The sequence below is a fragment of the Neoarius graeffei genome, chromosome 21 (genome assembly GCF_027579695.1).
Source record: "Neoarius graeffei isolate fNeoGra1 chromosome 21, fNeoGra1.pri, whole genome shotgun sequence".
Lineage (NCBI taxonomy): Eukaryota > Metazoa > Chordata > Actinopteri > Siluriformes > Ariidae > Neoarius > Neoarius graeffei.
This window is the reverse complement of record NC_083589.1, coordinates 26,151,044-26,176,337: the sequence shown is the minus strand read 5'-3', so window position 1 is coordinate 26,176,337 and position 25,294 is coordinate 26,151,044. Positions and strand designations below refer to the sequence as shown.

General features: G+C 42.2%; 1 protein-coding gene across 1 annotated transcript in view; it reads left to right on the top strand.

The window, feature by feature from the left end:
• Nucleotides 1-4,587: 4,587 nt before the first annotated feature.
• Nucleotides 4,588-25,294, top strand: part of zgc:165507 (uncharacterized protein LOC561188 homolog) — a 41,979-nt gene continuing 21,272 nt past the window's right edge. Inside the window, exon 1 of the mRNA XM_060903600.1 lies at nt 4,588-4,658. Within this exon, the coding sequence (XP_060759583.1) occupies nt 4,597-4,658 (62 nt within the window). The 5' untranslated portion in view covers nt 4,588-4,596. The remainder of the gene's footprint in view (nt 4,659-25,294) is intronic.

The following is a 25,294-nucleotide window of genomic DNA, read 5'->3' as shown; positions in this document are numbered from 1 at the left end:
AGGAGGAGAGTGGATGTTCCATGTAGGCCAGCTGGTGGACTTAAATTAATCTCTCTCTCTCTCTCTCTGTGTGTGTGTGTGTGTGTGTGTGTGTGTGTGTTTTTTTTTTTATATACTACTGTAGACCTATTGTCCCTAAAAGGATAGTAAGATCATTTCGATGGTCCCCACAAGGAAAGTGTTGTTGTTGTTTTAAAAATGAATGAATGAGCCACAAAGTTTCCTTTTTGTTTCTAAGTTTAAGGTTAGGGTTATGTGTAGGCACAGACATAGCATTAATTAACAATCTTAATAATTATGTCAATGGAAGGTCGTCATGAGTATAGTAAGGCAAGTGTGTGTGATGTGAGAGAGTGAATGAGTGCTCACTGTGACAGATGAAGATTGTATATATGCATAAAAGTAAATATTGCTAATAAATGTCTGATTAGGAATATTTGGAACATAAGCATGATGAAAGAATACGTAATAATTAACAATTATTCCATGAAATCGAATCGTACATGAGCTGACAGCCGATGAGGCGCATAGCACCGAGTTGGCTATAAGCCATGCACGACGAGATTGAGTGGAATAACTGTTTTATTCTATCCATGGTCACTGGATTTTGAGAAACAGCATTTTTGTTTTTATTTTTTGCAAATTCGATCGATAAAAAATTTATACAAAACGTCCGACAAAATCATTTCCGCTTAGAATGTAAACAAACCGGTGAAATGACAGTAGCAATTTGTGAAAAATGCAAAAATAATTCTTAAAAAATAAAAAAGATATGTTCTTACCACTGAATACTTTTATTCCATATTTTGTTGCTTTTTTGTATTTTTTGGGGTTTTGTTTTTGAGTAGAGTTTTTATTTTCTTCGGTTGGTTCAGCAACATGCTCCACCAAAATTTTTGTTTTTCTCTACTCATGGTACAACCCCGATTCCAAAAAAGTTGGGACAAAGTACAAATTGTAAATAAAAACGGAATGCAATGATGTGGAAGTTTCAAAATTCCATATTTTATTCAGAATAGAACACAGATATATCAAATGTTTAAACTGAGAAAATGTATTATTTAAAGAGAAAAATTAGGTGATTTTAAATTTCATGACAACAACACATCTCAAAAAAGTTGGGACAAGGCCATGTTTATCACTGTGAGACATCCCCTTTTCTCTTTACAACAGTCTGTAAACGTCTGGGGACTGAGGAGACAAGTTGCTCAAGTTTAGGGATAGGAATGTTAACCCATTCTTGTCTAATGTAGGATTCTAGTTGCTCAACTGTCTTAGGTCTTTTTTGTCGTATCTTCCGCTTTATGATGCGCCAAATGTTTTCTATGGGTGAAAGATCTGGACTGCAGGCTGGCCAGTTCAGTACCCGGACCCTTCTTCTATGCAGCCATGATGCTGTAATTGATGCAGTATGTGGTTTGGCATTGTCATGTTGGAAAATGCAAGGTCTTCCCTGAAAGAGACATCGTCTGGTTGGGAGCATATGTTGCTCTAGAACCTGGATATACCTTTCAGCATTGATGGTGTCTTTCCAGATGTGTAAGCTGCCCATGCCACACGCACTAATGCAACCCTATACCATCAGAGATGCAGGCTTCTGAACTGAGCGCTGATAACAACTTGGGTCATCCTTCTCCTCTTTAGTCCGAATGACACGGCGTCCCTGATTTCCATAAAGAACTTCAAATTTTGATTCGTCTGACCACAGAACAGTTTTCCACTTTGCCACAGTCCATTTTAAATGAGCCTTGGCCCAGAAAAGACGTCTGCGCTTCTGGATCATGTTTAGATACGGCTTCTTCTTTGAACTATAGAGTTTTAGCTGGCAACGGCGGATGGCACGGTGAATTGTGTTCACAGATAATGTTCTCTGGAAACATTCATGAGCCCATTTTGTGATTTCCAATACAGAAGCATGCCTGTATGTGATGCAGTGCCGTCTAAGGGCCTGAAGATCACGGGCACCCAATATGGTTTTCCGGCCTTGACCCTTACGCACAGAGATTCTTCCAGATTCTCTGAATCTTTTGATGATATTATGCACTGTAGATGATGATATGTTCAAACTCTTTGCAATTTTACACTGTCGAACTCCTTTCTGATATTGCTCCACTATTTGTCGGCGCAGAATTAGGGGGATTGGTGATCCTCTTCCCATCTTTACTTCTGAGAGCCGCTGCCACTCCAAGATGCTCTTTTTATACCCAGTCATATTAATGACCTATTGCCAATTGACCTAATGAGTTGCAATTTGGTCCTCCAGCTGTTCCTTTTTTGTACCTTTAACTTTTCTAGCCTCTTATTGCCCCTGTCCCAACTTTTTTGAGATGTGTTGCTGTCATGAAATTCCAAATGAGCCAATATTTGGCATGAAATTTCAAAATGTCTCACTTTCAACATTTGATATGTTGTCTATGTTCTATTGTGAATACAATATCAGTTTTTTGAGATTTGTAAATTATTGCATTCCGTTTTTATTTACAATTTGTACTTTGTCCCAACTTTTTTGGAATCGGGGTTGTATACCAGCTGATAACCTAGTAGTAGAGTAGTGAATCAGAGCATGTGATTGCTCATATCCAGTGAATGTGGATAGAACAGTTGACTTTATTTTCAGAAGGTTAATAACCCGTTTAGCTCACGCAAATCTCACACTGGGCCTTCAACTTTGGTATAGGTTTTTACACCAGATGCCCTTCCTGATGCAGCCCTCCCCAATCTATTCAGGCCTGGGACCAGCACTAAGTATGTACTGTCTTGTACAAACCCAGTGGCTGGGTATTTTTTCCCTAATCTGCATGTCTTTGAATTGTCTGAATTGGACTTCGGTTTACTGATGTCATGCTACAAATTTACATCATTGCTTCCATTGCAGGAAATAAAATCCAAAGTAGACTAGAAGAGACAGGCTTGAAGTGAGTCCTTAATTACCGAAGATGTCCATGAGCCTCGTCTAAAATGCGATGATGGCTTCAGGTGGATGTGCATGAGTGTGAAACGTTGTAAACCATAGTGAAATAGAGCACAATTGATTGCTTTCAACTTTTCTTTCTCGTGCAGTTTTTTTTTTGTCCTGAAACAGTTTATTAAAAGAAAATGTGTCAAAGGTTCTCAGAGAATGCTAGTATTTATGACACACAGCTCATTTTGTGGGATTTGATGGACCATGAAAAAAAAAGGTGATGCTGTTTGTGTGACCAAGTGGGAATGAATTGACTTGTATTACTTTCATTGTGTCCTAAAAAAACCTGATTAAAGTTTGCTTTTTTTCGTTAGCCAACTTCAAATGGCACTTGGTCAGGCTACTGAAAAAAAAATCGTGTTGATATTGCATTTATACAACTGTTCTATAAACAAGAAATTAATATCAAGTAAGTGACATTTTGGATACAATATGGCCAAATGTTCTATTTATTTTTGCTCCGTAAGTGGAAATAGATCCTGAAGAAGCTAAAATCACTTTATAGCATGTCGGCTAGCTGGCTAGTTAACTCACATTGATTTGTACATTCCTGTTAAAGGTACTTCCAGTAAAATTTTGTGTCCCTTCTTCCTTTTCATCTTTATCTGACGAGCTTTCATAGATTAAGTTCTAAAAAAAAAGTATCATTTGCCATGTCCGCTGATGATTTCGCTAACACTGCTGTGGTAACCGTTTCGGACTAGGGAGTGGATTTTTAAGTGCAGGACACAGATGAGTGGAGTAACACACACAGTAAAATGTGCCAAAATATGAGTGGACCGGAACTAACTGTTGTATAAGAACCAATAGAACAGAAAATGTGAATTCGGTATACACTCACAAGCCACTTTATTAGGAACACCCATCCACCTGGTGTTTTATTCAGTTCTCTAATCAGGCAATCCTTTGACAGCAGCACAATGCATAAAATCATGCAGATAAAAATCAAGAGCTTCAGTTAATGTTCACAATGTTCAAACATCAGAATGGGAAAAATTGTGATCTCCAAGTGTGACTTTCACTGTGGCATGGGTGTTGGTTTGAGCCAGATGGACTGGTTTGAGTATTTCAGAAACTGCTGATCTCCTGGGGTTTTCACACACAACAGTCTCTAGAGTTTACACAAAATGGTGCGAAAGACAAAAAAACACTGAGTGAGGGAGTGACAGTTCTGTGGGTGGAAACAAACACCTTGTTGATAAGAGAGGTCAGAGCAAAATGGCTAGATTGGTTTGAGCTGCCAGGAAGGATATAGTAACTCATACAGTCACTCTTTACAACCGTGGTGAGCAGAAAAGCATCTCAGCATGCAACAGCAGAAGAACACATTGGGTTCCACTCCTGCAGCCAAGAACAGGAATCTTAGAATCAAGAACAAGTTCTTATTAAAGTGGCCGGTGAGTGTATTATTCTTCAGTATTTAAAACTGATCAAATAGATTCATGAAAAATTTAAAAATGGCAGCAGGTACTACCAGATTCTGTTATGAAGTCAGTTACTGTCTGTGAAGTTCTCTGGATTCTTTCCACCTCCCATAAATATGCCAGTAGGGGAATTATCTGCTCTAAATTGCTCTTTGGTATGTGATGCAGGAGCTGAATCTGTGTGTGCATGGTGCCCTTTGATGGACTGTGATGGATCTCTTCCAGAGTTTATTCCAGCCTCGAGCACAGTTGCCCTTGTGTTTACTGCAAATGTAAACTTTTAGCTCATGTCATGATTTGCTATAGGTTGCTACTTTTTTTTAAGGTTACATAATATTATGGCGATATGACCTCAGTTTCTTGTGTAAAAACTTTCTATAATTGGTCTAAATCTCATGTAGGAAACCTACTTCAACAGGTACGTTAAAAGCATCGAGACGTCCTTTGACCTGCTCACAAAAGCATATCCTGGTAACTTATTGTGATAAGAGAATATACTATGAATAGTACCCATCAACATCTAATGAATATCCAATCCGCCAGATCGGATCCTAGATCACTTCCCGTGGTATTTACCCTTGTGATATGACTTGTGATGATTGACTGTTTTCTCAACAACCATGTGAACTGTGGTGACCTCAGGATCACAGTCACATGCTGGCTCAACACTTAACAAGTTGCTTTTCAAAGAATCTATGAAGGTCAGCCAGTGGTAAGACAAACTCACCTTTCTAACCATGTGACATTTATAGGTTCACTAACAGCTGTGACTACAGAGAGAAAAGTTGAGTTACTGTTTAGTATCTAGATTCTGAATCTTAGAGCAAACCTTAATGTAGAATATTTAAATAATACTGGCTGGCATTGAGTGGTCTATCAGATATATTGCATTCAGCTAGCATGACATTGAATGAGTCGAAGATGATAATTATTATCATTATACATACACACTCTCTTCGTATCAGCATTCTTGAAGACCAATGTGAGTTTACCTGCTACTTGGTGCTGTCCAGTCTTCCAGCCAGTGTAGCATTCATCACTAGTGTTAATGAAGGCCAGTGTGAACTTACCTGTGACTCGGTACTGTTAGCGCGGCAGTCCAGTTGTCTTCTAGCTGGTGTAGCATTGAGCAGTAGCGTTAGCAAAGGCCAACACTAGCTTACCCACGACTCGGTGCTGTTAGCATGGCAGTCCAATTACCTTCCAGCCAGTGTAGCATTCGTCACTAGCATTAGCGAAGGCCAACGCAGTTTACCCACAACTTGGTGCTGTTAGTGTGGCAGTCCAGTTATCTTCTAGCCGGTGTAGCAATGAGCAGTAGTGTTAGCAAAGGTCAACGCTAGCTTACCTGTGACTTGGTGCTGTTAGCATGGCAGTCCAGTTACCTTCCAGCTGGTGTACCATTCATCACTAGTGTTAGCGAAGGCCAACATGAACTTACCCACAACTTGGTGCTGTTAGCGTGGCAGTTCAATTATCTTCTAGCCGGTGTAGCATTGAACAGTAGCATTAGTGAAGGCCAATGCTAGCTTACCCACGACTTGGTGCTGTTAGCATGGCAGTCCAGTTACCTTCCAGCTGGTGTACCACTAGTGTTAGTGAAGGCCAACATGAGCTTACCTGCAACTCAGTGCTGTTAGCATGGCAGTCCAGTTATCTTCTAGCCGGTGTAGCATTGAGCAGTAGTGTTAGCGAAGGCCAATGCTAGCTTACCCGCAACTTGGTGCTGTTAGCACAGCAGTCCAGTTACCTTCTAGCCAGTGTAGCACTGAACAGTAGCGTTAGTGAAGGCCAACACTAGCTTACCTGCAACTCGGTGCTATTAGCGTGGCAATCCAGTTACCTTCCAGCCGGAGTAGTCTTAGTGAAGGCCAATGCTAGCTTACCCATGACTGGTGCTGTTAGCGCAGCAGTCTGGTTACCTTTCAGCTGGTGTAGTGTTAGTGAAGGCCAGTGCTAGCACAGTCAAGCCGGATATTATTATTATCATTTTCCCTGTGTAATTTACTTAGTTACTTTTAAAATCAATATTGACAACTACACACAATGGAGTGACCTGGCAGCCAAAATTCTCTCAAAATCTTCCATTTTTAACAAAGCAAACCTGGCCACCATGTTTGTTGACAAATTGTCACTGTCATTCATTAGCGCACAAGTTTTACGTTTCCGACGTGTGATGTTGTGTTATCTTGACAACATGCAATATTGTAATAATATTGCACGCTCATTCTCCATTGGGTAGAGTGATATAATACATGTAGGATAAGTGATATGCTAACAGTATTGCATGCTATCAAACCAAATGAATGAAACCTGCTAGAAGGGAATAGAACATATGTTTTTATTCCATCGAAAAAGTGTCCTGTATGGATACTAATTATTGGCTGGCATTGAGTGGTATGTCAGATATATTCCATTTGGCTAGCATATTGAACGAGTCAAAGACGAGTATATATCTGATATACCATGAAAAAAGCCAGCCAATATTATTATTATTATACATACACACTCTCTTTTCCAGTTTTTCGATGTCCGTTGGTATGTATTTCTCTTGTAAACAGAGGGGAACCATCAGGACCTTCTAGGCCTTCAGAGAAGGCCCAAACATATCAGCATTTCAAATGTTATATTTAATTTCTTTCATGCTTTCATAATTTTATGATAATTATTCTCTTCTAATTCAAATTTGGCCTCATTTTCTATCACATTTGCTTCAGAAATGAAAGGCCAGTGCTAGCACAGTCAAGCTGGATATTATTATTATCATTTTCCCTGTGTAATTTACTTAGTTACTTTTAAAATCAATATTGACAACTACACACAATGGAGTGACCTGGCAGCCAAAATTCTCTCAAAATCTTCCATTTTTCTCTCCAAAATTCTCTCAAAATCTTCCTGCACTGAAAACATTAAAATAGAGTTATCCAATGAGATATTTTTGTTTGTTGTCTCTAGGCTGAGAATGGTTTAGAGCTGTTCATTCATTGGTTAGGACTTCAGTGCCGGGACAGAAGGCCATGGAAGTGTATGTTTATGGAGGAAGTGACAGATGAATTAACCAATCAGATTTTGATTTATAGTGGGAGGGGCCAAAAATTTATTGCCCTCGGCCTCCTCGAAGGCCAACACTAGCTTAACCGCGAGTTGGCGCCGTCAGCGCAGCAGTGAAGTCACCTTCCAGCCGGTGTAGCGTTCATCAGTAGTGTTAGCGGATGCTAATAAAGCAGTCAAGCTAGTGCTATTGAGAACAAGTAGCACAGGCTAACGACCGAGAAACTACGATTTCTGTCTCCAGACTCTTCTTCCACACACGCTCGCCACAGTATTTTTCACTCAGACTTAACTATTCACTTCCCTCTGTAATTTACTTAGTTACTTTTAAAATCAACATCGACAGCTACACATAACAGAAGGACCTGGCAGCCTGCCGCTAATCCCTTACAAAATCCTTTGCTCTATTGCTTTTTTGGTGTGTCTGGGTAAGTTTTGGCTGAGCTCAATTCCCAGCTCTAATAGTAACAGTTTGCCACTGCTTGTAAATATGCATGAAGAATATCTAATGATGTTTTTGTAGTCTTTTGGGTGTTCAATGCATCTTTCTCTTTCCCAGCGAACAAAGAAATGATTCTGCACATGCACATCAAAAAACTCTCTCATTGAATATTCACATCAGCTCCGACGTGTGACATCATGTTGTCTTGACAACCATGCAATATCGTAAACCACATTCAACACTCATTCTCTATTGGGTAGAGTGACATAATACACGTAGGACAAGCAATATATCCTGTATGTATAATAACTGCTTATGTGCTCCTGTACTTTTAGTTATATAATTGAATCTCAGTAGCTGAAATACCTTTCATCATGATTTTACTTTGTCATGGTATTGTATTTGAAAATGGCATGTTTAGCATTTGTTTTTGCTTATTGTCAAGATAAAAACATCATGATGCTGAAGTTACATAAACAGTCTGTTGGGTGACATTACATTCACTGGTGAAATTAATTAAACTAAACTGGAAATGTTATGGGAAATGACAATGTTTTGAAGCATCTGTGTTATATGTTTTGAATATTGTGGTAGATGGTACAGTCAGTTAAAAGTGCAGGTAGAGTATATTTTACTGGATAACAATTGCAGACCTGGAAATGGTAAGTAATACTGTATGCTGATTATCATAATGTTCTGCTTGTGATCTGAAGCTTCTCTTTAAATGAGAAGTACGCTCTCAGAAAATAAAGTACATTATTGTACCTTTAGGAGTACAATGGCTTGTCACTAGAACAGTACCAATAAGACTACTCATTAAAATACTCATTTGTACCCTTTATATACAACCCCAATGTCAAAAAAGTTGGGACGCTGTGTAAACTGTAAATAAAAAGAATGTGAAGATTTGCAAATCATGGAAACCCTATATTTAATTGAAAATAGTACAAAGACAACATAACAAATGTTGAAACTGAGAAATTTTATTGTTTTTTGAAAAATATATGCTCATTTTGAATTTGATGTCAACAAGAAAAAAGTCAAAAAAGTTGGGACAGGGGCATGCTTACCACTGTGTTACATCACCTCTAATTATCCCCCACTGGCTGAAAGGCCTGAAGGGGGATTATGTCGTGACGATTTCCGTCTGTCCATCCATCTGTCCGTCCGTCCATCTGTCCATCCATCCGTCCATCTGTCCGTCCATCCGTATGTACGTCTGTCCGTCCCGGGAAGGATGCTCACCTTCTGAAATCAACTCCTTTCACAATTTTTGGAGGAATTTCACGAAACTTGGCAGGATTCTGTGGCATACGTTGGTAATACGCATATTATAATTTCGTTAAATTTGGTCACATTTTACCAGCGTTACAGCCCTTGATTAACAAAATTATAATTTGCCAATTTCATGAGAGTGTGTTTTCCTTCTGAAATCAACTCCTCTCACAACTGTTGGAGGAATTTTACGAAACTTGGCAAAAGGCATTGTTATATGTCATTAGTACGCATATTGGTATTTTATTCAATTCGGTCGCATTTTACCAGAGTTGTGGCCCTTGATTAACAACCTTGTACTTCACAATTTCATGAAGGCGTGCTTGCCTTCTGACATCAACTCCTCTCACAATTTTTGGATGAATTTCTCAAAGCTTGGCAAAAGGCCTTGTTATATAATGGTAATATGCATATTGCAATTTAATTTCATTTGTGAAAATTTTACCAGAGTTTTGACCCTTGATTAAATAACTTGTACTTTGACAATTTCATGAGGGTGTACATTCTTCTGAAATCAACTCTTCTCACATTTTGCGGAGGAATTTCACCAAACTTGGCAAAAGGCTTTGTTATATGACAGTTATACGCATATTGAAAATTCATTTAATTTGGGCAAATTTTACCAGAGTTATGCTCTTGATTATTAACAAACTTGTACTTTTGCAATTCATCAAGGTGTACTTGCTTTCTGAAATCAACTTCCCTCACAATTTTTGGAGGAATTTCATGTAATTTTGCAAAAAGTTTTTCTCCCCCACTGGCCGAAAGGCCAAATTGGGGATTATGATGTGGTGATGTCTGTCTGTCCGTCCATCCTGAGAAGGGTACTCACTTTCTGAAATCAACTCCTCTCATAATTTTTGGAGGAATTTCATGAAACTTGGCAGGATTCTTTGTTATACGTCAGCAATACACATATTGCAATTACGTTCAGTTCAGTCACATTTTACCAGAGTTATGGCATAGTTGCCAGCGGGGGATATTGTGCTCTCAGAGCACTGTTGTTTTAACAACTCACTGTAAACATTTGGGAACTGAGGAGACCAATTGCTGTAGTTTTGAAAGAGAAATGTTGTCCCATTCTTGCCTGATATACAGTTTCATCTGCTCAACAGTTCAGGGTCTCCTTTGTTGCATTTTGCACTTTATAATGCACCAGGTGTTTTAAATGAGAAACAGGTCTGGACTGCATGCAGACCAGTTTAGCACCCGGACTCTTACTACAGAGCCATGCAGTTTTAATATGTGCAGAAAATGGTTTGGCATTATCTTGCTGAAAGAAGGAAAGCCTTCCCTGAAAAAGATTTTGTCAGGATGGCAGCATATTGCTCTGAAACATGTATATATCATACAGCATTAATGATGCCTTCTCAGATGTACAAACTACCCATGTCATGTGCACTAATGCCCCCTCATACCATCACAGATGCTGGCTTTTGAACTGTGCACTGATAACAAGCCGGCTGGTCCCTCTCCTCTTTAGCCTTGAGGACATGGTGTCCATGATTTCTAAAAAGAATTTCTACTTTTGATTCATCAGACTTTGGGACAATTTTCCACTTCGCCTCAGTCCATCGTAAAAGAGCTCTGGCCCAGAGAAGGTGGTGATGTTTCTGGAGATTGGTGATCCCCATCTTTACTTCTGAGAGACTGGGATGCTCTTTTTAAACCTAATCCTGTTACTGATCTGTTGCCAATTAACCAAATTATTTTTTTTTAAGCACTACACAACTTTTTCAGTCTTTTGTTGCCCCTGTCCCAACTTTTTTGAAACATGTTGCTGACATCAAATTCAAAATGAATGTATATTTAAAAAAAAAACTCAATAAAATTTTGGGTGTGGGAAGAGTTCGGAGAGGCCATGGAAAGTGACTTTCAGTTGGCCTCAAAGAGATTCTGGCAAACTGTCTGGCAGCTCAGGAAAGGAAAACAGTGCTCTGTCCCTACTGTTTACAGTGAGGATGGAGTGCTGTTGACCTCAACTAGGGACATCATCCAACGGTGGAAGGAATACTTTGAGGATCTCCTCAATCCCATCTTCAGGTTGTCCGAGGAGGACGCAGAGTCTGAGGGTGCTTGGGAGGATTCGCCTATCACAGGGGCTGAGGTTGCCATGGTGGTTAAAAAACTCCTCGGTGGCCAGGCTCCGGGAGTGGATGAGATTCGTCCTGAGTTCCTGAAGGCACTGAATGTTGTTGGGCTGTCTTGGCTGACACGCCTCTTCAACATTGCATGGAGGTCGGGGACAGTGCCTCTGGATTGGCAGACTGGGGTGGTGGTCCCCCTTTTTAAAAAGGGGGATCGGAGAGTGTGTTCTAACTATAGGGGGGTCACACTTCTCAGCCTCCCTGGGAAAGCCTATGCTGGGATGCTGGAGAGGAGAGTCCGGTTGATAGTCGAATCTCAGATTCAGGAGGAACAATGCAGTTTTCGTCCTGGTCGTGGAACACTGGACCAGCTCATTACCCTTGCAAGGGTACTGGAGGGTGCATGGGAGTTTGCCCAATCGGTCTACATGTGTTTTGTGGACCTGGAGAAGGCTTATGACCGTGTCCCTCGTGGTGCCCTGTGGGGGGTGCTTTGGGAGTATGGGGTTCAGGGCCCACTACTGCAGGCCATTTGGTCCCTGTATGACTGGAGCAGGAGTTTGGTTTGCATTGCCTGCAGTAAGTCGTACTCGTTCCCAGTGCATGTTGGACTCTGCCAAGGCTGTCCATTGTCACCGGTTCTGTTCATAACTTTTATGGACAGAATTTTTAGGCACAGCCAAGGGGCGGAGGGTATCTGGTTTGGTGGCATCAGGATCACGTCTCTGCTTTTTGTGGATGATGTGGTCCTGTTGGCTTCATCAATCTGTGACTTACAGCATGTGCTGGGACGGTTTGCAGCTGAGTGCGAAGCGGTTGGGATGAGGATCAGCACCTCCAAGTCCGTGGCCATGGCGCTCAGCTGGAAACAGGTGGAGTGCCTATTCCAGGTCGGGTGGAGTTGCTACCTAAAGTGGAGGAGTTTAAGTATCTTGGGATTTTGTTCACGAGTGAGGGTAAGGGGGAGCGGGAGTTGGACAGAAGGATTGGGGCAGCGTCAGCAGTGATGCGGATTCTAAACCAGTCTGTTGTGGTAAAGAAAGAGCTGAGCCAAAAGGCAAAGCTCTCAATTTACTGGTCCATCTATGTTCCCACTCTCACCTATGGTCATGAGCTATGGGTAGTGACCGAACGAATGAGATCGCAGATACAAGCGGTAGAAATGAGTTTTCTCCGCAGGGTGGCTGGGCTCTCTCTTAGAGTCAGAGTGAGAAGCTTGGTCATTTGGGAGAGACTCGGAGTAGAACCACTGCTCCTCCACATCGAAAGGAGTCAGTTGAGGTGGTTTGAGCACCTTGTTAGGATGCCCCCTGGACGCCTCCCAAGGAAGGTTTTCTGGGCATGCCCCACCGGGAGGAGACCCCGGGGCAGACCCAGGACACGCTGGAGAGATTACATCTCTCGGCTGGCCTGGGAACGCCTCGGTATTCCCCCGGAAGAGCTGGTGGAGGTGGCCAGGGAGAGGGAAGTCTAGGCTGCTCTGCTTAGGCTGCTACCCCCGTGACCCAGATCCGGATAAGCGGTAGAAGATGGATGGATAAAATTTCTCAGTTTCAACATTTGATATGTTGTCCTTGTCCTATTTTCAATTAAATATAGGGTTTCTATGAATTGCAAATCTTCACATTCTGTATTTATTTATGTTTTACAGTGTCCCAACTTTTTTTGGAATTGGGGTTGTACTGCTTGTAAACATATAAGTAACTTTTTGGCCCTTAAAAGGTACACATAGTTACCTTGAAGTCCAGTAATGAGCCCAAGGGGGTACGTTAGTGTAGATTGTACTAGAGCCCTGCACTCCCGCGGGAGTCCCGCGGGACTCGCGGGACCTGCCGCAAAGCAGTGCGGCGTGGGACAAATTTTGAAAGCTCATTGCGGGCGCGGGCGGGACCGGAAGTGCACATATGCGCGCGCAGGCGGGAGCGGGAGTGCACATATGCGGCGCGGGTGTGAGCGGTGATAAGCTGCAGTCCCGCTAACTAAAAACGTGCTTGAAATAAAATTTATAAATTATTAACTTATGTCTATCATATATAATTTGTGCTGGATATTTTATTTGGCATTAATAAAAACACTTTAAGATGCCTAAATTTGCAGAGAAAGTCAGATTGCCAGATTGAGTGAGAAATGGCATCTTATACTTGCCATTGATCACCCTAAGGGGAAATTCTTTGATCACTCTAATGACTCGCAGTTCACACCCAGCTAGCAAGAGAACCATGATTTACTTGTTGCGTTAGTCTACAACTTTAATCAGAGAGACAGGTTACACAGTGACGGTAGGCTTGACTCAATGCTATCCCAGAAATCCTTCCTGTAATATGCAAATTTGGCTGTCCAATCATAGGCGGCCAAATTTGCATATTACAGGAAGGATTTCTGGGATAGCATTGAGTCAAGCCTACCGTCATTGTGTAACATGTCTCTCTGATTAAAGTTGTAGACTAACGCAAGCAGTAAATCAATTCACTTCTTTTATTAGCTCTGCTTTGCAATAAAAAACAAACAAAACATTGGTACAAAGCAAGCCCATTCACTTTTTTATGCTGATCAGAGAATTACAATGGTTTCTCATGTGATAAAAATGTGCGATTTGCGATTAAACATTTTAATCGTTTGACAGCACTAATTATTATTATTAGAGATACTACATGCTGAATTCAGAAACAAGGTAAACAATAACAAACGTGAGCTGTAGATATTTATGCTCAAATCCACTCAAAGTAGGGGGTGGGGCACCATCATGCTGTGTCAAGACAAGAACTTTCCTGAGAAATAACGCGAATGTCTGCATCATGCAGGATTTGTGGGCGGGAGCGGGACAAAATATGGCAGGCGCGGGCGGGAGCGGGACTGAAAATCATAATTTTTTTGTGGGCGCGGGCGGGAGCGGGACTGAAAATCATAATTCTTTGCGGGCGCGGGCGGGAGTGGGACTGCACAATGCGGGCGCGGGCGGGAGCGGGACTGAAAAATCCGACCTGCGCAGACCTCTAGATTGTACCTTGGGGAACAGAAATGGACTCCTACTGTACCCCTATTTCTGACAGTGTGAGTGATCGTTGTCACTGGTTTATTCTACTCAGCCTCACATGAAGAACTTCAGCGCTTCCTCTGAAGCCCTCATACTCACAGTAATTCTAATAGTTATTCAAGAACAGTGGTGAGCAATATTAAACAGGCATTGTTAGAATGCAGCATGTCATTATGACCTACAGAGAAAACAGTCTGAAGTTGTGGTTAATATTAAAACTGCAGCAAACATTCAGCCAATTTGTAAAGTCATACCTTCAAAGCTCAAGGTTATGGCTGATGTTAAGGAACACAAAAGGCAAAAAAAAAAAAAAAGTCACTTCTGTATCTCTTGGTAGCTGTTGGTTTTGTATTTCTTGGTAGAATGTTCTACTATCCTATGAAAACTATGACTTTCCTTAACTATGTTTCTATTTTACATGCATCAAGCAGAAATAAAGTTATAAATTTAAAGGTTTTAATTTTATAGTTATAAATATATTGTAAAATCTGGTTCCCCCCAAATGTGGGAAAATAAGAGGAAACGTTCACTCCCATTCCAACTTCACTGAAAGACACAAAGACATTGATTGTCTAAAATTTGTATTTCATTCAATATATAATGAACCAGAAAGGTATTCAGTAGAGCGCCTAACTGCCAAGCCACATATTATCAACATCAAAATCTAATCACTTGAACCTAGGATAATACTAAAGCTGTACACCAAGTTTCATTAAACTCCGTTCACTACTTTTTGAATTATGTTGGGAATAGACAAAAAAGTCCTGGTCCCACATACATATCCGGATTTGCACCAAAATCTAATCAGTTGTTCCGTGTTCTGTGGCCCATAGCCCACCTTTCCTCAAAATTTCATCAAAATCCATTCGCTACTTTTTAAGTTACGCTGTAAACAAACAAACTGAGGCAAAAACCTCCTTCAACAAAGTGAGCGGAGGTAATAAGATATATAAGTTATAATAACGAACATGAAATTTTTCTTTTTTAAAAAAACAGGCTTTGTTCATATTTACATCATAAACTATTTTAAGACTCCTTATGTAATAATTATTTCATCTTTATATTATTTCAGGTAGGATTATCCTGCTTTAATATTATCCTGAGCTGATAGGCAAGCAAATGCCCCGCCTACCTCTACATTTATAACCAACTTTATGGAAAAATTACATTAGTGAGGCTTTCATCCACATCAGTCTCTTACGTGACCTTAAATGTCACTTGTGGCTTCATCGTCTCTTCACTTGACTAATCGGTAAAATATTTCCATGCTGTTTTTGGTGAAGTATATTTATAGTTTCTGAAAGAAGAGAAGTCAACTACGTAATGGGCAGATTTTTTTTGGTCACTTTGGACTGTTTCCCAGAATTCAGCTCCAGTGACATCTGGCAGGTTTCCCCCCCATCACCACATATATCCTGGAGTTGTAATCTGCTTCTTAGGAGCTTAAAATATAGAAATTACAGTATATGTGTAAGATTTTTGGTTTTAATTATCCAGGAACTACAATTACAGTTGGGAGCCAAAAATAATGAGCTCTCTGCAAAACATGTGCCTTAATGTTTTATAGTGAAACAGTCAAAATGATTTGTTTATAAATGTGATATAAATGTAGATTCATACATTAGCGGATCCATATATTTGCAGCCATGGCCTGAAGATTAGAGAAGCAGCCTTGGGCCCAGAGGGTCGCTGCTTCGAATCCTGGGTCCAGCAGGCAAAATGTGAGGGGACCTAAGTGAATAAAAAGCACTTTCCCTCTGGATCATGGCTGAAGTGCCCTTGAGCAAAGCACCTAACCCTCAGCTGCTCCCCAGGTGCTGTAGCATACTTGCCCATTGCTCTGGGTATGTGTGTGTGCTCATTGCTCACTTGTGTGTGTTCACTGCTTCAGATGGGCTAAATGCAGAGGAGGAATTTGACTGTGCTTGAGTGTACATGTGACAAATAAAGGCTTCTTCTCAAAATTATTTGTTTATAAATGTGATATAAATGTAGATTTTCCATGACAGATTATTTTTTTTAGTTCTCCTACTGTATGATTTGAATCTTTATGAACCCCTTCAGCAGTATTTTCAATTATTTTTCTTCCACATTTTGATATAGCATCGTTGTGATTATCTTTTTTCTGTTAATGGTCTCCTTAAACACTTTACGTGCTTTTGGACCAAACAGTTCGAGGGACTTATTGAGAGGAACTACCCACTGGGGAGTTCCCCCAAAAACTACATACCTTCAAGGGCTTTTTTTTTCTGTTTGCATTCACATGACCAGTAGGAATGCTGAAGTGACTTAAGCTGCTTGCTAGCATGACGTTAGCAGGAAACGTTAGCGAAGATTTTTACATTTCGCTTAGACACATAAAAATCGTGCTGTATTTCCTGTTGCATATATGCTCAACAAAGCCTGGACTTGTGTTTTTTTTTCTTTTCCATTTTTAACACTAGCATTAAAAGCTGTTGTTTACACGGCTAAAATTTTACACATATTTTTAAATATGGCGGTTGCAGGTGCTGCATTGGCTCGTGTTCATGAATGTACACTTGCGTCTGGATCAATCACTGTACACTTACGTCACTCATGGTTCCTCTTGTGCTGTGAGAGTACCTACCATGAAGTAGGAACGAAAAATCTTGCAGTGGGGACATACAAAAAAGAGAACTTCCTTCAACAGTTCTAAGAACAATGAATAAGACTTTCCAGTCTGAAAGCAGGGCGGCACGGTGGTGTAGTGGTTAGCGCTGTCGCCTCACAGCAAGAAGGTCTGGGTTCGAGCCCCGTGGCCGTCGAGGGCCTTTCTGTGCGGAGTTTGCATGTTGTCCGCGTGGGTTTCCTCCGGGTGCTCCGGTTTCCCCCACAGTCCAAAGACATGCAGGTTAGGTTAACTGGTGACTCTAAATTGACCGTAGGTGTGAATGTGAGTGTGAATGGTTGTCTGTGTCTATGTGTCAGCCCTGTGATGACCTGGTGACTTGTCCAGGGTGTACCCCGCCTTTCGCCCGTAGTCAGCTGGGATAGGCTCCAGCTTGCCTGCGACCCTGTAGAACAGGATAAAGCGGCTAGAGATAATGAGATGAGTCTGAAAGCACTTTTTTGGTATCTTTTGATATATCTCGCATCTGTGAAAGATCACTATTATCGAGTTTATATTCTATTTAAAGTGAGCTGATTTTTGACAGCTCACAGGAAACTGCCTGAGAGCCTCTACAAGACTTAACATGTTTTAATTAATTTGAATAAATTTTGTCAATAGGGATGCAAACATTTGTGCTTGCTATTCAGACATTGCTCCTAACTCTTGCGTGAATGCTCAGCTGGGTCGAAATTTGGTGACGGCAAAGACCATAGCGCATGATTTACATAATTTTTATACTGATCAAATCCCCTCTGGAGACGTTGTCCTCCTGGAAGCAGCTACTCCCTTCCGGATAGAAATGTTTAATTCCGGATCAAATGACACCAACCCTGTACCCCTGCGATCTCCAGTGCCTGAGACAGAAGATGCAGAAACCGGACATTTGAGTCGACTTTGGAGCTCTGTTTCCAGTGAAAATGATGTCTCATACCCCTTTTCCACCAAGGCAGGTCCAGGGCCGGTTTGGAGCTCATGCACAATCTTGAACCAGTTCTTCATATTTCGTCACCCTAAGAACTGGATCTCGGCCAGGAAAACTGGTTCCAGAGTGGCACCAACTCTTAACTGGTCTCGAATAAAGAACCATTTATGTTAGGGGCTAGGGGTAGGTTTATTGTGACCAACAAGAGCAACTAAAACTTTGTGACAACCATTTTGAAAACCAGAGCTAGTGTAGCGCCTAGACTCACTAATCTAAAAGAGAAAAAGAGCCAGTGTAGTCTGTAATTTTTGTTGTGCTTGGCACTAGCAGCACTAGCACGGCAGGCTAGCTGGGAAAGTGGAGACACATATGGTGCTGTAATGACGTGGCTCTATGGTGACTCCCTAGCCTATGGAAAAGCAAACCGGTTCTTAGAAGGTTCACAAGTTGAACCAGCTCCAAACCAGCACTAACATCAGCCCAGAACTAGTACCTGGTTTGCTTTTGTGGAAAGGGATACTGTATCAGGTGCTGCTACAGAGCTAATTATGTTTCAGTCAGTCATTTTCTCTCGGGGAATTGAATTCAATTGAATTGTGACGCGAGTATCATGAACTGAATGGACTCATTACTGGAGTTTATTATATAGCACAAACTACTTCTGGTAAAATCGTGCGCTTTGATTGGTTCCTTGGCGGGCAGTATTTTCCCGTAATGCCTGTGGGTGATTACGGACTTTCTTTCCAGGGCGCCGGCTTTCAGTGTTGCAAAAAACAAACAAAAACAAAACGACAAAAAAAGATTAATTGGAAATCAAAACGGAATCAAAAACAGCCAAAACACAGAAGACAAACAAGAGCCACCAAGTTATTCAAGAAATGAGCAACAAAGAGCATTTAGAAAGTGAATTTTATTACCCTGAAAAGGCTGCACAGGGAAGTGAACAAGAAAGCCATGACGAAGACTACAACTTTGTTGACAAGGAAAATGGTGCCAGTGAAGATTGACTGTCTATTTTAATCTTAGAAATAAAAAAAGCCATATAATAAACTCCCTATTAACCTCGCTTGCTCTGTCTTTATGGGAAAATATCAGACCTTGATCTTTTTGTATGGACCTCACCTATGGCTTGGTCCGTACTGTCAAGACCTCAGTCTGATATTTTCCTGTAAAGACCTGGCACTCAGTTAATAAGTAGTTAGTATCATTACATCCCTATGTCGTGTAGCATAAGCCACGTCTGATAGCATCTGAACTTAGTTTTGCTTGAGGCTATGTTATTATTAAAGTTGCCCTTCCCTACCAAAATCTATGGTCATGAGCTGCTGCTGTGTTTACTACGTCCACTATCTGTACGGAAGTACACTATCTGTATGGAAGTACAATGTCCTGGATTATTCCTCAGGTTAATACACTAATGTTTAAAAGTTTGTTTTCAGTCTTGATTTAAAAACCCGTTATACAGGATGCACGCCTATCTGGCTGATGCCTGTTCAACAACCTTGGTGCAGACACTGCATAGGTGCGGTCACCCTTATCCTTCAGCTGAGATTGTGAAACTGCCAACAGAAAGTTAAACAAACAGGAGCATTAATAATGTCCAAGAACTACAGTGTCCTTGTTCACACCATATCGATGGTATAGATGTATGAACAAGATTGTAATCTTGAATTAGTAATTGTGAAACATTTTGTAAAACTTTCTCACAGGTTGCATAGTATTAGCTGGACTTCCTGAGTAATATGTGAAGCAGAGGCAACCATACGCAGAGTGTGCATTAAAAATGTATGACTCACTATCCATTAAGTGGGTTCAGGCACTATTCCACGCTCCACTCTCTGTTTGACCTTGATGGATAATAGTTACTATATGCGTGCACAAAAGGGCAGTCGAGTGATAGTGTATGTTTATATTTTATCAGGCTCTTGCTCATGCATTTCACACAATAGGTCACACAATAGGTAATTAGTTTTCTGTCCTTTACCTATATCCACAGGTATGGGCACACATTCCTCCTGATCACAGGTTATTGCATTACTCTCCCACTACATACTTGTGTCCTGCTTCCTTGTGTAATTCTTCAGTTAAGCCAATGCCAACCTGAACTCCTTGCTTATTGTTTAATCTTTCACTGTGAATTATTTCTTCAGTTGAGCGTATCAGGTGACAAGAGCAGCCACTTGAGCTTTGCTCAAAACACCGCAATCACAACTGTTCATGTGTATGGGATTACAATTGTCCCATGTATGCAGTCATAGACACTGGCTGCAGTGTGGTTTATTCTTTTAAAGAGGGCTTATTGTTCACTTGATATGACCGTCATGTCAGCAGGTGCGAAGAGACAGGTCATGTTCTTTAATGTCTCTGTTTAAGGTACAGGTACAGATCCTGGTTGACCATACGTGATTACATGCAGCAGTTCAGGGCTTTACAGCCATCTTTCACACAAAAGTTAATGGTGTCAAATCTGACTCCCTGGGTTAGTACAGTTCTATACTGTATTTGTGCTATTTGGAAAAAAAATATATATATATATGAGTGATTCCACGCTTATGGGTACTGAAATGGGGACATGAACTTATTTTTAAAAATTCACCTAAAACCATTTCTTTTTTTACCATTAGGTCACAAAACATGTAATCTTTAATGAATGATATGTTAAAAGATAACTTTAATTTTCTGAGATGTAATAAAAACATATTTTCTTTTTTTCTCATAAATATATTTCAGCTTCACAGTTCCATAGCTTCAAAGAAGGACATTTATAATGATGGTAGTTTGTAAATCATTAATACAAATTCTTGCAAAGGATGGATTGTTGTTGTGAATGATGTGAAATTACTGTATACCTCATTTGAGGAGTAGTTATGCAGATGACATTTTGGAAATGCTTAATGAAAACCTATAAATTATTAACATAGGTACTTCATATTGCATAGGAACATAGCCTGGGAGTCAGACTGTTTAAATTATGTTGTAAACTTTACACTAACTAGGAAAAACTTAGAAGGATACATACATGCATACATACATACATGCATGCATACATACAAACATATACACTGATCAGCCATAACATTATGACCACTGAGAGGTGAAGTGAATAACATTGTGTAACAATTCCCTGATTATTACTGACACTGAATTACAGGCAGGTGGGATCAGGTTCACTTTTTGGGGTTTATTTCAAACCACCACTCAAAATGAAACAAACATGCTCATTAACAAACATGACTTAAACAAATGATTGAATCAATGCACAGGTGTGACTTCAGCCCGGGGAAGACCAACCACTCTCTGTTCCTCTCCCCTTTTTATCTTCTCCCTGTCACTGCACACAAACAGACACAGCACATTAATTCACCACAGGTGCTTCCACTTTGCCACTCACCTTCCCCAGCTTCGCTCTCCATTCACAAACAAGCCCTTGATCATGCCCCTGCTGCTCCATATCCCCACCATCCTACTCAGGCCAGAGAGCCATCCCCCATCCCCCCCCCCCCCACTGGGAGTGGTAGTCCACCACCACCATCTGTGCCCCTGGCCTGTGGACCACCTCGAATTTAAAAGGCTGCAGAGCCAGATACCAATGGATGATCCAGACGTTGTCATCCTTCATGCGGTGGAGCCACTGGAGCAGGGCATGATCCAAGCAGAGTATGAAAGGGCGTCCCAGCAGGTAATAACAGAGGGTGAGGACCACCCATTTGATGGCCAAGCACTCCTTCTCAATGGTGCTTTACTTCATCTCCTGCATGGAGCGCTTGCGGCTGATGTACAGCATGGGGCGCTCCTCTCCCTCCACTGTTTGGGACAAGATGGCCCCCAGCACTCTGTCTAACATGTTGATCTGCAAAACAAAAGGGAGAGAGAAGTCAGGGGAATATAAAAGAAGCCCCCCCCCAACACACACACACACAGTGCAGCTTTTACCTGGTTAAAGGCTTGTTGGCACGGCTCCGTTCACTGGACTGGATCTGGTGCTCTCTTTTTAGTGAGGTCAGTAAGTGGGCTGGTGACGTCTGAAAAATTAGGTGTGAACCGCCTATAATAACCAGTCAATCCCAGGAACTGCCTCACCCCCTTTTTGATCTTAGGCCTAGGGCAGGCTGCAATCGCTGCAGTCTTATCAATTTGGAGACCCAAGTGGAAGCCCAGATACCGTACTTCCACCCACCCAATTGCACACTTCTTTGGGTCTGCTGTGAGCCCCGCGCACCTTAGTGACCTCAGGACTGTCCTGAGATGTAGATGCCACTCACGATCAATACTATGTATGATTATATCATCTAAGTAGACCACTGCATACGCATTGTGGGGACAGAGAATTTGGTCCACAAGATGCTGAAATGTTGCCAGGGCTCCAAACAACCCAAAAGGAAGGGTGACAAATTGGTGTAAACTGAATGGAGTGGAAAAGGCAATTTTTTTGTGGGATAATGGAGTCAGGGGGATCTGCTAATATCCATCCATTATCTATAGCTGCTTATCCTGTTCTACAGGGTCGCAGGCAAGCTGGAGCCTGTCCCAGCTGACTATGGGCAAGTGGTGGGGTACACCCTGGACAAGTTGCCAGGTCATCGCAGGGCTGACACAGAGACAAACAACCATTCACACTCACATTCACACCCACGGTCAATTTAGAGCCACCAGTTAACCTAACCTGCATGTCTTTGGACTGTGGGGAAACCGGAGCACCCGGAGGAAACCCACGTAGACACGGGGAGAACATGCAAACTCCACACAGAAAGGTCCTCACCAGCTGCTGGGCTTGAACAACTCTTGCTGTGAGGCAACAGTGCTAACCACTACACCACCGTGCTGCCCGATCTGCCAATATCCCTTTGTTAAATCCAGTGTTGAGAAAAAGTGAGCTGCACCTAACTGATCGAGCAGTTCATCAATGCGAGGCATCGGATATGTGTCAAATTTAGACACTATGTTGACTTTTCTATAGTCTACACAGAACTGGACCGACCCATTGGTTTTGGGAACCAAAACCATCCAGCTGCTCCAGTCGCTGTGTGACTGCTCAATTATCCCCATCTTCAGCATCATCAGGAGTTTGTCTCGAACCACATTTTTCTTGTGTTTGGGGAGTCAATATGGGTGGCTGCGCACCACAACTGCTGGGTGAGTCTCAATGTGGTGTTCTATGAGGTCACTGTGCCCAGGGAGGGGTGAGAACACATCGCAGAATTCCTCCTGCAACCTAATGACTTGTGCTCTCTGGGACAGTGAGAGAGGTAGTCTCCACAGGGGACCGGGGTAAATTGGGCTGCACTTTTTAGACTTACCTCCGGTTCCAGCTCTGCCCTTTCTGAAACTACTGTAGCCAGAGCCACAGGAACCTCCTCCCTCCAAAGTTTCAGGAGATTAAGGAGGTAAATTTGACATGTGTCACCTCTATCTGGATGTTTGACCTCATAGTCAACCTCCCCTATTCACCTTGAGATCTCAAAGGGCCCTTACCACTTGGCAAGCAATTTTGAACTTGAAGTGGGCAGTAAAATGAGGACTTTATCTTCTGGTGCAAATTCCCTTAGCTGTGTCCCTCCATTGTACAGGTGAGATTGATGTTCTTGGGCCTGTAGCAAATTCTCCTGGGTTATGTGACTCAGTGCATAGAGTTTTGCTCTCAGGTCAAGAATGTATTGAATTTCATTTTTGCTCTGAGAAGGCCCCCTGTAATGACCTGGCGACTTGTTCAGGGTGTGCCCCGCCTCTTGCCCATAGTCAGCTGGGATAGGCTCAGCTTGCCTGCGACCCTATACAGGATAAGTGGCTACAGATAATGGATGGATGGATGGATGAGAGGGCCCCTTCTCCCAGTTTCCTCTAATGGTGTCTAAGACACCACAGGGCTTGCGTCCATACAATAATTCAAACAGGGAAAACCCGGTGGAGACTTGTGGGACCTTGTGCATTGCAAACAACAGAGGGTCTAGCTACCTGTCCCAGTTTTTAGCATCCCTGTGAACAAACTTATGAATCATGTTCTTCGGTGTTTGGTTAAATCGTTCGACCAGCCCATCCATTTGGGGATGATAAACACTAGTGTGAATTGACTTAATCCCCAATAATTCATACGATTCATGCAGTCTGTGTGACCTAAAAGCAGTGCCTTGATCAGTCAGGATTTCTTTCGGAATCCCAACTCGGGAGATAATGTGGAAGAGTGCCTCCACAACATTGCATGCTGAAATGTTGCAGAGAGGCACTGCTTCCGGATATTGTGTTGCATAATTGACTATGACTAACACAAAATGATACCCACATGCAGCTCGATCTAATGGCCTGATGAGATCCATACCAATCGTTTTGAAGGGGATCTCAGTTAACAGCAATGGGTGCACTGGCGCTTTCAGTGTGACCACTGGATTCACCAGCTGATATTCACGACATACCGCATACCACCTGCGGACATCGGCGCGAATCCCTGGCAAATGGAAACTGCAAATGGAATTTAGTGTTTTATCCTGCCCCAAATGCCCAGCCATAGGATTATGATGAGGCACATGGAATAAAAGTTCCCTACCGCTCTTCGGGACCAAGAACTGTGTCATCTTTCCTTTCGTTTGAGTGTCCTGCATCACTCAATATAGCCTATCCTTAATTATGCAAAAGTATGGGAAGGAAAGTGCAACATTAGGCTGGAGGATTTGGCCATCAATTACTTTCATGTGGTCAATAGCATGTCTCAGAGACTCGTCACGTGCCTGCTCCAATGGGAAATCCCTGAAGGGATTCCCTAGAGAGGGAGGAGACTCTCCTCTGGACCCTTTCCGCTTTCCCCCTTGGCAGTTGAGCGATGAATTGTTCCAGTGCCACTGTGTTGATGACTCATTCGACGTCACGGTCCTCTGCCCTCAATCACCACTGGCAGGCGTCCCGCAGCTGCTGGCTGTAGGCGAAGGGCCAGCCGACCTCCTCCAGCGTTAGTGCATGGAAACACTGCTGGTGTTGCTCTGGGAGGTGGCCGACTCGCTGGAGAATTGCACACTGCAAGTCCGCATACACCAGCTGGTTTTCTGCAGGCAGTTGCTGAGCCATGAGCTGCGCTTCACTGATCAGGAGCGGTAACAGGCGGGCTGCTCTCTGCTCGTCCAGCCACCCCCTACGCCACCATGGTTCACTTGAAGAACTCATTGAAAGCCTGTGGGTTGTTGTGCAGCCCCATTTATGTGAGGGTGATGTGGGGAAGTCCTGTGGACTCCAGGGCTGGTGCACCTATTGGAGTGATGAAGCGCAGGACTGCTTGGTGGTCTTCTTCTTGGGCCTGCAGCAGAGCCTTGAAGCACCACTCCTGCTCTGTGCTCATCACGACCAGCACCTGGTGCTGGTTTTGTTGGGCGGTGGCGAGGGCATGGACCAGCTCTTTGAATGGGGAAGACTCCATGCCAACGATTCATTTTCACCATCAGGTTTTGAAGGTTTTGGCACCAGTGTAACAATTCCCTGATTA